This window comes from Ochotona curzoniae, unplaced genomic scaffold (genome assembly GCF_017591425.1).
Source record: "Ochotona curzoniae isolate NIBS_2020 unplaced genomic scaffold, NIBS_Ocur_1.0 contig_2210, whole genome shotgun sequence".
NCBI lineage: Eukaryota > Metazoa > Chordata > Mammalia > Lagomorpha > Ochotonidae > Ochotona > Ochotona curzoniae.
In genome coordinates, this window is record NW_024465369.1 from 28,056,018 (window position 1) to 28,068,629 (window position 12,612).

The 12,612-nt window shown below is 36.2% G+C and overlaps 1 protein-coding gene across 2 annotated transcripts in view; it reads left to right on the forward strand.

Annotated features, from left to right (window-relative positions):
* CSRNP3 (cysteine and serine rich nuclear protein 3) overlaps positions 1–12,612 on the forward strand; it is a 91,665-nt gene that overhangs the window by 15,751 nt on the left and 63,302 nt on the right. The window contains exon 2 of one of the 2 annotated variants that reach the window (XM_040972074.1): positions 1,012–1,182. In XM_040972074.1, the coding sequence (XP_040828008.1) occupies positions 1,035–1,182 (148 nt within the window). In that variant the 5' untranslated portion in view covers positions 1,012–1,034. Of the gene's footprint in view, positions 1–1,001; positions 1,183–12,612 lie in introns of those variants that run through there. The other variant, XM_040972075.1, reaches the window with a different exon arrangement.

A 12,612-nucleotide genomic window follows, 5' to 3' on the forward strand; every position in this document is an offset into this window, starting at 1 on the left:
AAAGGATGACTTCAGACACTTTCGAGTAGGTCTGAAATGATGTAATTAAATAAATCTGAGAGTAGTTAAGTCTTTCTTCCTGTAGATCTACATGACTGATGACCGTACTTTGACAGGAAAAGGAGACAATGGCTTCAGGAATTCAGATAAGAGTTAAAATTAGTTGACATAAATATGGTAGAAAATACAAGGCATAGAGCAGCCGCAGTAATACTTTCAACTAAGCTAATTGAACAATGTCGGGTCACACACATTTATTAAACCTAATTTATATATCACGTGTCCTTACACTGCAAAGAAACTTTCTGTGCTTTAGCTGACTGTGCAAATGTCAAGATAAAGTGAGGGAAAGTGGAGAAAGGGCAACCCAAGGAAAGGGAAAAGCCCAATCATCCTCAACAAGAGGCTTAGAAGAAACTGCATCCATTCACCATCCCCAGCCCCAGGCATTTAATGTTATCTCCCAGGTAAATAGCCTTAGGAGGTTTCTGAAAAAGTGGCAACAGCTTCAGCAACCAGTTAGCAAGGGGATTTCACTGTACTGCATTACTGAAATGAAAGCCATCTAAAATCAGTTGATTTCATGTGCTTTGTTGCGCTTAACAAATTGTGTGTGTTGAATTTTAAAACCGGAGCATAAAGTTTCTGCTTAAATTTTTTTCCATATTTATTCCATAATTTAATATCATGCCATAATCATTTAGGACCTTAAACAACATTGGTATTCATTTTCTTTCCAGGATGTCTTGAACTCAAAATATTGGTATTGCATTCAAATGAACTATATCTTAAAAAAAAAAATTGAAGCATTTTAGTAGCAGACACTGATTCAATTTTATTTTATTTATGTGCACTTAAAAATAGAAAAGAAAATGTGCTTAATTCTCCTTTTAAGGTAAGCTAAAGCTCAGCTTCTGTCTAAAGAGCCACATAAAAATGACCCTGGAGACCTTGGCTACACATTCAGGGGTCAAATATTTCAGTGCTTCACTGCTCCCATTCCTGTTACAGGTACATGTGACAGCGCTGCAGCGATGAGTGGAATTTTAAAGAGGAAGTTTGAAGAAGTTGACGGCTCCTCACCCTGCTCTTCTGTGCGGGAATCGGATGATGAAGTTTCCAGCAGTGAAAGTGCTGACAGCGGGGACAGTGTCAATCCATCCACTTCCAGTCACTTTACCCGTGAGTGCTGAAGCTATAGCTTATGATGAAAGCAGGTCTGCTTCTACAGTAAAAAAGGATTGTTCCATGTGTGTCGCTTTGACTTTCATTGCCCCCATTTTTTGTCCAATACAAGCAAAATTAGCAAGAATAATTAAATGTTTCTTGGAGTAATTCTGTGGATTCTATGCAAATGTGAAGTAAACCCAGGTTCAAAAAAGCATCTTCTCATAAACTGAAAAGGCATTCTGGGAGGACACGAGGACTATTTTTAGGAGTGGGGTATCTCAGTTATAATGAAAAAGGACTTAGGAGAACATTAAAAAGAGCTGTGAAAGCAGCCAGTCTCCTCGGTGTGCAAGCCTATGTAGTCGACCACCTCTTTCTTGCTCAGCCCTTTGTTCTGTGCTCCCCAAGGACAACTATTAAAACCTGCCACAATGTCAGGTATCCATTCCTGTCAGACATGGTAATGTGAGGTTTAAAGGAATAGCGGGAAAAACTCTGAAGTTAATACAGTCAAAGAAAATTAGACAGGGCTACCAGACACCCAAGTAGGTTTTATTTTGTTTTGTTTTGTTTGTTTAATTTTAAGTGGAAAGGCAGATATGCGGAGAGAAGGAGAGACACAAAGATCTTTCATCAGCTGGTTCATTCCCCAAGTGGCCACAATGGTCAGAGCTGTGCTAACTAGAGCCGGGAAATTCCTCCGGATCTCCCAAATGGGTGCAGGGTCCCAAACTTTAGGTTGTTCTCCACTGTTTTTCCAGGCCACAAGCAGGGAGCTCTAAGAAAGGTGGAGCAGCCAGGACACGAACCAGCACCATATGGGATACTGGTATTGCGAGGTGAGGATGTAGCAACTAGGTTATTGCACTGGGCGCCTAAGTAGTGTTTTTAAATGTATGCTTCTGAAACATGACAGTTTCACTATGTCACCATCTCATGATATATAACTAGTTTTAGTTTTTATTTTCATATATAATTATATAATACAGGATTTTATTTTGAAAGTGTGGCAACTCGAAAACCAATTGTCATTCTTTTTTTTAAAGATTTATTTTCTTTTTATTGGAAAGTCAGATATACAGAGAGGAGAAGATCTTCCGTCCAATGATTCACTCCCCAAATGACCGCAACGGCCAGTACTGCACCGATCTGAAGCCAGGAGTCTGGAACTTCTTTCAGGTCTCCCACACAAGAGCAGGGTCACAAGGCTTTGGCCATCGTTCACTGCTTTCCCAGGCCACAAGCAGGGAGCTAGATGGGAAGCAGGGCAGCCAGGATTAGAACAGGCACCCACATGAGATCCCGGTGCATTCAAGGTGAAGACTTTAGCCACTAGGTCACCATGCCAGGCCCCAAATCCAAATTTCTTTCTACATGAGGGGCCTTCAAAACTTCATGGGAAATGCAACTCTCCCAAAAATATTTGTATGGGATTCAAAAGATTTTATTGTCCTACCAATTGTGGTTCCCCTATGCCTACATGTGTGTATTTATTATATATATATATGAAAATAATAAATTACTCATTTTTAAATTTTTTAAAAATTGATTTAAAATAAGTAGAATGAAATAAACTTATTTATGTTATTTTTCATGTTATGCATTGTCCATTTTGTTTTATTTCAAAGCCCAAGAGACAGCAAAAGAGCCAGAGGTTGCATGCCCTGGTTCCTGCTTTAACTATCCACCACAGCCAGGGCTGCCCCAGCTAAAGCCAAAATGCCAAAACTCAACCTGAGTTTGCTCTAAGGGAAGCAGAGAGCAAGGTACATCAGTCTACCTGCTGCACACCATGGTGTGCATTAACAGGAAGATGGAGTAAGAAACAGAGCCAAGGCTCAAATCCGTACAATATGGGGCATGGCTTTACTTACTGCTGCACCAAACTGAAACTAATCTTTTAATTCCACTTTTTAAAGAAAATCTTTCTGATGTATACATATTTATGTTACTTCTTCTCCTTTTAACAATGCTGATAGTAAGTAATACTTCCCTAAAACTACAGAAAAAATAAATGAGGGTCAGAGAAGTTAAATATCTGGCCCAGGATCATACAGATTTGAACTGAGGTTAATCAATTATATATCTACCTCCCTACTGACACGTCCTGCTCCATAGTCTCTGATGTTGCTATTATTTCATTCTGCTCTCAATTATATATATTGGATGTGTCTTAAAAATTTTATTTATTGGGGCCTGGTGCAGTAGCCTAGCGGCTAAAGTCCTTGCCTTGCACATGCCGGGATCTCATATGGGCACCAGTTTGTGTCCCGGAAGCCCCACTTCCCATCCAGCTCCTTGTTGTGGCCTGGGAAAGCAGTAGATGATGGCCGAAAGCCTTGAGACCCTGCAACCCTGTGGGAGACCCAGAAGAGGTTCCTGGCTCTTGGCTTCAAATCAGTTCAACTCTGGCCATTGTGAATCACTGAACAAAAGACCTTCTTTTCTGTCTCTCCTTCTCTCTGCATATCTGACTTTCCAATAAAAATAATTTTTTTTTAATTCAAGTTTTCTGTTATAATTCAGAAACTCCTAAAAAGGAGTCAGGGCTGGCATTGGGGTGTTCTGAGTGGAACTTCTGCCTGTGACGCTGGCATCAAGTTCGCCTGTTCATAGCCTGCAGCTCCACTTTGAATCCGTTTCCTGTTAATGACCTGGAAAGGCAGTAGATGTCTGGGCGCCTGCACCTATGTTGAAAACCTGGAGGAATCTCCTGGCTCCTACTTTTAGCTACCCACCCTGTCCATTGTGTATGCGTCTGTGTGTCTCCCTTTCTATAACTCTTTCAAATAAATAATACCATTTTTTTTAAGAAAAATCCTGAAGTGAATTTTCTTAGACAGTGATAGAATGGTAAAAATCTATTTGGAGAAATAAACTAATGAGAATAAATGAATATTGTTTAAAAATCATAAATGTTAAAAAGAAGAGGCAAGTTTTGCTTTTAGAATCTAGAATATGTCACTCCATTGATTTCTTGCCTGTAGAGTTTCTTGTGAGAGTGAGAGGTCTCCTGTGAGTTTAACTGACATTCCTTTATATATCCGTTTATTTTTTTCACATGCCCATTTAAGAATCTTTCCCTTATGTTCGATTGAAGAGAGCTTAATTATCATGTGTCATGGTGAAGATCGCTTTTGGTCAAACTTGTTGGGAGTTCTGTGCCCCTCCTGGGTGTTGTTTCCCAATTCTTTCTCCAGATTAGGGTCATTTTCCCTTATTATTTCATTAAATGCATTTTTAATCCCAGCTTCTCTTCCTGTGCCTTCTGGGACACCCGTAACTCTTATATTTGGCCTTCTAGTAGTGTCTTTCAATTTTCAAATACTTTTTTTTGGCTAATCCAGCTTTGCTCTCCGAATTTTATTTGTTTCCCCCTGATGACAGGAAAACCCATGTATTTGTTGCCTACAGGAGACATAACTCACCAACAAAGGTCAATGGAAACTAGATTTCCTGGATTTTGACCGTTTTTTTGTTAGTTTCATCTCTTCAAAACACTTTCTTCTAATCAAATTCTTCAATGACTCATTGATCATACAGAAACATCATTTTCTTCAAGAGGGTTCTTGATTTTCTTTTTAATTTCTCCAGCGACACATTAGTCATTCAGTAGCATGTTATTTAATTTCATGGTGTTGTTAATTTCTTCTTTTTTTCCTGTTGTTGCTTTTGTTTTGTGGCTTTTAAGGGGATGTATAGTAACTCTGTGATGGAGACTATCATATCTAGCAGCATGTTATTTGACTTCATAGCATTGTAAGTTTCTATTTTTGTTCCAGTTGTTGATTTTGTATTTGTGGCTTTTCATTAAAGGGAATGTATAGCACTGTGTAATGGAGACTATCATATCCAGATGTGAAGATACAATGCTGTATGCATCTCTACTTCCAGACAAAGATGGACTGCCAATCTTGACAATAGGATGCTTAACTCTCTGCCGTTGTCCATGCCCACAATGATGGACATATGATTGTGTATGGAGAACTATACTATAGTAATGATATAGGGAAACTCAGTGAGGGGGAATTGAATTAGGGAAATCCCACAATTTCTGTATCATAAAATGATAACAATAAAAAGAAGTAAAATTAAAAAATAAAAAAATCAAATGTTAAAAAGAAAACTGCAGAAATCAGGTCTGAGTAGGAAATTATTTGATGGAATTTTGGGTCAGTGCTTTATCTAGGAAAAAAAGAGCCTATTATGTTTCAAGAATAATTCAATATTATTTAGAAAATGAACATTATGGAATAATGGAAAAGGAAAGGATTATTTAATAAATGTTTGCAGTGGCAATAAGTTGAAAAAGAAATAACTTAAACTCGTCTCATTACATATGCCAAAATATATTCCAATTTCATTAAATAAATTCTTTTTAAAGCTTTTGTAAAGTTTCATATTTGTCAGACGTTTGGTGGGATTTGTGAGCTTTAAAGCAATAGGGAAAAAATTCAATGAAAAATACTCAACATAGTGATTCTAAATGCTAAATTTATCTGCACAATATAATAAAATCAAAACAAGAGAAAAGCAATTCATATTAGAAAAATATTTTTAGTTAACATGCTCTGGTTTTTAGATTGCATCTTAAAAAAAAACAACATGTAAACTTCTGAAAAAGCCATACAATATACTTCCCAAACATAATCTGCGTAGGAAGAAACATAATTAACAAATGTTTTAAAGCACTTAACAGAATAAGAATAAAAATGCAAGACAGAAATAATACTACTCAGATTTTCTCCACGTGAAATTAGTATTCCTTCTACCAGTTAAGTAATATTGATATTAAAGTTGTAATGAACTTACACATGTAACGTGCTATTAATGGTAGTGATATTCAGAAAGCGCTTTAGCAATAGAAAAGATATAAAATAATTTCAGCGATGCATTTAAGAGAATTTATCTATAGGGAAACAAAATGTTAAACAAAAGGGGCCATTTGTATATAAGTTAAAATGCAAGCAGATAATGATAGCACCAAAAAACAGAGGTAGTAAAGACAGCAAAAGCAGATGAAATGTCTGAGAGAGAAATGATTCAGTATCTTCTGGTAACTAGTTCAGTTCATTTATTTTTGTGGTAGTTATGAATACTTCATGAGTACTGTCAAATGCTTATGAGATAATGTTCATAACAAAACACAAAAGTTTATCTGTAGTTTCAGATAAAATCTTTACAAGCATAAAGGCCAACAATGGAAGACTGTCCTAAAAACTAGAAGCAATTCTACTCTTGGGAGTTTAGGATGATCTCCTATGAATTTCATATTTAGCACTCTTGATTTTGTTAACATTTTATGTGTTCTCTAAACAATAAATATTTAAATATTTTATTGTTCCTACTTATTTTGCTTTTTTGAAAGGCAGACAGAATTCAGTAAGAAAGTTTCCATTCTGCAGGTTAGCTTGCCTTAGTCAGGGTCTATAGGAAGTCAGGAGCCAGGAATTCCTTCCAAGTCTCCCCTAAAGGATAGCAGGGATCTGTTACCTGAACCATCACCTGCTGCTTTCCAGGGCCAAGTTAACAGCAAGGTGGAATCCAAGAGTGGAGCCAGAACACTAACCCAGGCCCTAAAGAAGCAGACATTGCATTGTTTGTGCTACATCTCAGAGATTTTGATATTTTTGTTTTTATTTTCAGTTATTCAAAAAATTTTTTCCCTCACTGACTCAGGTCACACATAGCATCATTTGCTTCAAGAAGATTTTTTGTTTTCCTTTTCATTTCTTCAGTGACACATTGGTCATTCAGTTATTTAACTTCATGATGTTGTCAATTTTCCATTTTTTTCTTCTTTTTGTTGCTTTTGTTTTATGGCTCTTCATTTAAGGTAATAGAGACTATCATGTTGAGATGTGAGGATACAATGCAGCATGTGTCTCTGCTTCCAAATCAAAGATGTACCTACAATGAAACTGTTCAATGTATCTTGACAATTGGATGCTGGCTTTACCATTGCCCATACCTACAATGTCAGGAAACACTTAAATAGCAGATTGATGGACTTGTGACTGTATATGAAGGACTATATTATTGTAATGATATAAAGAAAATCAGTAGCAAGCTGGGAATTTGGAGAGGAGGGAATGGAAAACCAAGAGACTATGGAACCATATCACAAAACAACAAAATAAATAAACTTAATTAATACAAGAAGCAGACATTGCAAGTTTTGTCTTAACCATTACACCAAACAAGACCCCAAATTTCAAACTTAAGCATCTAAAAATAGTAACTATAACTCATTTGTTATTTATTTATGCAAAGTAGCAGATTGAAAAGGCATATTATTGTAACTTGCACTGTGCTTCAACCAACTAATGGACATTTTATGAGTTATGTCTAGGAGAAATTATTTTCCTATTGCCAAAAATGCAGATATTTTATGGTGTCCAAGAAGTTACTGAAAAGTTTCACCTCATCATTTAGCATCAGTGTTAATAGCAGTGCTTAGATTACTAAAATGCTGAATCCTATTTTATCAAATAGGATATGACAGAGATTTATCATGAATTTTAAAGATAACTAAATAAATTACTTAATTAAAAAGTTGCTCATTACATATGTATTATTGAGAGATACAAGGTGAGAAATATAACAAAGACTCAAGACAAAATTTCTATCTAGAATATTAGCTTTATAAAGGATTTAAGAAGAATATAAAGAAAGGTATTTTTAAGAATTTTATTTTTTTATTTTATTTTTTATTTATTATCTTATTATACAATTCCATAACCTCTGGGATTTCCTTTACCCCTCCCAAAATCCCCAAGAAAGGTTTTTTATTCCTAGAAATGCATTTGTTCGTCCAAATATTGACATACTAATTTTGGAAAAATCACATTATTTCATTTACATAAAAGTTGTTTCTTATCTATGAAAGCCTTATTCAATGTGAATCATGGTCATGAACCTTCAGAAGTGTTACTGATAAATCCTATTTCCTTTAGTTATTTCTCTACATTCAAAAGGAAACATTTTGTCTCACAGTGAAAATTAAATATTGAAGAATACCAAATCTCTATCATATTAAGGAATATTTAAGTTTCATATTGAAATTCTTTAGCATCCTTCTGATATTACTTAAATCTTCCTCATCATGAGCTATCTTTTTTAAATTTCAAATATTTTAGCTACTTAGTACTTTGTAAATAATAAGTTGTTGGGCAGCATGACATTTTGTTATAGCTACAAACACAGAAATTGATAGAGTGGTTCATGTCAGCAGCCATGTTAGTAGAACATTCCATGCTATACAAAGCTTTCTGTTAAAATACTCATTGTGTAGCACACCACATTATGATAACAACAGCTTCAAAATGTAAATCAATAAGGGTATTATGGCTTTTTCCTTGGACTTCTGAATTTTGCTAGGCAACTAGCATACTTACCAGTAATCAACCAAGGTCATGTCTTGTACTTCCCTTGAGACAGCAGCAGCAGATTCTGCATTGCTGTGGAATGCTTTGTTTCATCAAATCCCTGTAGCTTTATAACCAGTCAACTTGTACTTGAGCACTGTCAAAAGGAGAGCTACAGAGAAACGCAGGAGGATAATTTTTTTCCTGTCTTCTCAAGGCTCTTTGCACTTCATGTAAGTAAGGAGGAGCTGTGTGATGAAACATGGTCCCAAAAGGAGCACATTATATTTCCTGAAGCATAGTATTTCTACAAACGAATGTATAGTATTTACAGTTTAAAATAGCAAGAAATAAAACATTTTCATGAAAGTTTGTAGTGGATGCCTTATATAGGAAAATAATTTTCTGATCTATAAAATACTTGCAGATTTGCAGATTCTTGAGTTCTTTACAATCAAAGGTGTTTTATAATTAGGAAACATTATTATATCCATATTATAAAAGTAGAAACTGAGAGATGCATTATAACTTTCCCAAGAGCTGAAATTGAAAGTTAAGACTAAGTAAAAAAAAGGAAAGCAGCATATATGAAGATAACTTCAAAATTCTGCTGTTAAGAGATCCTCAGACCCTCTGAAGCCCCTATGTTAGGGGTTGTAAGCTGAGACCAGGAACCAGTTGCATGCCATATGTATGATTATACGGATCTTGACTGCAGACATGAACCAGCTGAACCGCTGGGTGGGAAGCTCAGTCTGTTGCAAATATGAGAGTCATATTGGGATCATTATGACTGCAGGAAGATAGATTCAAGCCAGCAATCTTTTCAGAAAGTGTTCACTTGAATATGCTATAGGATCCCCTGAAGGACGCAATGGAACTAATATCGGATCGTTTCATCTGAGGGCTCATGAATTTCAGTTCCTCAGAAATGTCTTTTCCTCTTTCTTCCATTCCTCAGCTATTTAAATCCTATACCTTTCTAAAACGTTCATATCAAATATTTGTTTTTCTGCAAAAACTTCACTAAGCATCTCATGTGCATCCTTTTCACCAACCCCTCAAAACCTCCTGATATTTCACTGACAATGATTTCCCTTCCCTCCAGGCCAATGTTTTCCATCAGGAGCTATATGATGCCTCGATGAACCCATTTTGTCTAGTCTTTCCTTGATCATTCTATCTTTGTTTCTTTCTTTTTATTTTTTTTTCCACATCCTTTGTGAGCATTGCATGGTTTCATTTGCAAGACTTTCCCAAACTATAAGGGCTTCAGAAGTTTCACTATTCCAAACTCCAATGATTTCAACATCTCCCCCTTATCAATTTTTTAAAATTTATTTTCTGTATTTGATTGAAAAGCAGAGAGAAAAATGATAGACAATCAGTCCAAGGGTCAAAGATTCACTCACTAAATGCCTGCAACAGTTAGGAACTTTTAAAAATTTATTTGACTTGAAAGTCAGAATTCAGAATTATAGAGAGGAGGTCAGGGAGAGTGCTCTTCCATCTGCTGGTTCACTCCCCAAATGCTGCCACAGCCAGCTTTCCCAAGCCATTCACAAAACCTGAGTCAGAAGTGGAGCAGCTGGGACTTGAATTGGAGCCCAGATGGGATTCTACCACCACCACAGGCAGAGAACCAGTGTGCAACACCGTTATGCTGGCCCCTAACAGCTAGGAACTTAATCTGTGTCACCAATGTAGGCAACTGGGAACAAACTAATGGAGTACAGATTAGCAAGATTTTGGAATTAGAAAAAAAGAGCCGAGACTCCAGCCCAGGAACCCTGCAATGGAATACAGTCACCCCCCAGGGCATCTTCCCCACTATACCGAATACCCATCTCCAGAGGTGCCTCCACTTTTATCTCATCATCTAGTTTTTACCACATTTCATTGCGTATTTCCCACTTGCCCCATTATTTGTCATGCACCTTGTTTGAACATAAGAATGCTTAATCCACCCAAATAATTCCTCACAAATAATTCACTCCATATCCATTTTTCATTCCACACATCTGAGAGTATGACAAAACTGTATGTTTTCCAGTTTAGCTGCTCATTATTGTCACACAACCATCCTAAAGCTGTCTACAGTCTATTTTTCTCTTCTTTCTGAAAAAATACAGCATGTCAATCAGTCTCCTAAAGTCATTTTCCTCTCCAACTTCCACCTCCAGCACAATGGATCTCCTTGCCTTCCTGTCATCCGTACCCTGCATTCAGCTTTGTTCTTCTCTGCATGTCCTTATTTTAATGAGGACACACAATGTGAATTTTGAAAGAATTACATGTATGGTCATTAAAGGGAGGACAAGCCCTTAAGTGCCTAGCATCTATTAAGTGTTCAGTAAATACTTTTGTAAAGGGATAAATTAGGATAAATTAAGTATTTGCTACTTGCCAGTCACTGCATTACCACCAGGGTCTGGAAATGCAAAAGTAAATGAAACATGATCCAGGTTCCATCAAAACTCACAGTCTAATGACACATTAGCACTTCTCAAATCCTTACTGCATTCTCTTCTAAACCATAGTTACTTTGTTTTCCTGTGAGATTTATTCCTGTGAGCTTTACTGTTCGTAGTTCTTACTACCTAGGCCCTATTTCAATTACTGTTACTATTTGATAAATAACATTCAGTTTTGTGAAGAACTATAGATTTAGCAATTTGAAATCTTATAAAATAAAAAGATGCTTTTATTGTAGGACTTTATAATGGTGTGGATGTTAGTGGAAGTAAGTACCAACCTGTGAGCTATGTGTAATTTCTGTTCTTGATAAGGGTCATGATGATATGCTCATGCATCAGTTATATGTGACTGCCTATAATGGTGAGCTCTATTTTAAATGGGGCTGTTGAATTGGATTCTCTGCAGCTATTTTTGAAGGAGCTATCAACACACTTGAGAGATGCCACATTTCTGTCACATTGACCATTCTTTGAATCATTTCTGGGAAAAAGTCATTTCTGAGTCAGAGCACTAACATCTAAAAATATAGTTTAGTTCTTGTTTGCTAAGTTTTAAATTCAGGATCAGTATTTCACTATTAGTTTTAATAAATGGTGATATCAGGTTTAGCTCTTTCAGCCTACTGAAATGTTCCTAACTATCCTTTGTGTTCTTACATAGTTGTCTTTTTCTGATCAGTCATGTCTTATGGAAATAGATTTAAAATCCACTAATCTATCTCCATTGGGTTGCATCATCCAAGTGTCTGTCGTCTCTCCCCTGCACCACTGCAGGAGCCACCTAGATATGCTCTAAGCTTCCTCTCTTGTGCAAACTGTAGCCTCTTCCACAACCACTTTCAATCCTTTAGTTACTTCTAACTGGACTCATTTCTGCAGATTCCAAAACCCTGTAATGGCTGAGGCTTTGCTCTTCTTTCTCTCATCCTCCCAACCCCATCCACATGGGTCTCTCTTCAGTTAAGATTGTACTTGAAGAAATCTTCCTGGAGCTGACTATTCACACTTCAGATATCAGTTCAAATTTCAGGGTTTTTTAAAAAAATATATTGGTGATCTTATCTAAAGCATGCAGGTCCAAAATCTTCATCAAATATGTGAAAGTTCCAACAGAAAAGGGATAGATAGGACAAAGTTGCTTTCAAATAACCTAACCCAAAAGAGAGAGAGAGAGAGAAATTGAGATTGAAAAAACATAGGTACTGCTGGGTTACTATAATATCCTCTACATTTTCATAAAATAAAAAATAGCCATGATATATTAAAATACAAATATCAACTTCCTCCTAACATCACTGTGAAAAAAAATCTATGACTAAAAAAAATGGGCAACCAAGAATTTTTAAGAGAGTAAGTAAAAAAATATGTATACTTACCCTAATAATAGAGCACAGAATTTAAAATGCTGAAATAGTTAAAACCCCTGGAAGTAGCTCAAGAGTTTGCACATGAAGCAAACAGAAACAGACCAGAATTGAAATGGCAATTTGGTATGTGACAGAGGAGATACTGCAAATGAGTTTGGGGAAAGAGGAACTGTTCCAATAAAAGACTTTTAAACACGATGATAAAATTAGGTTCCTACCTCATACTGTATG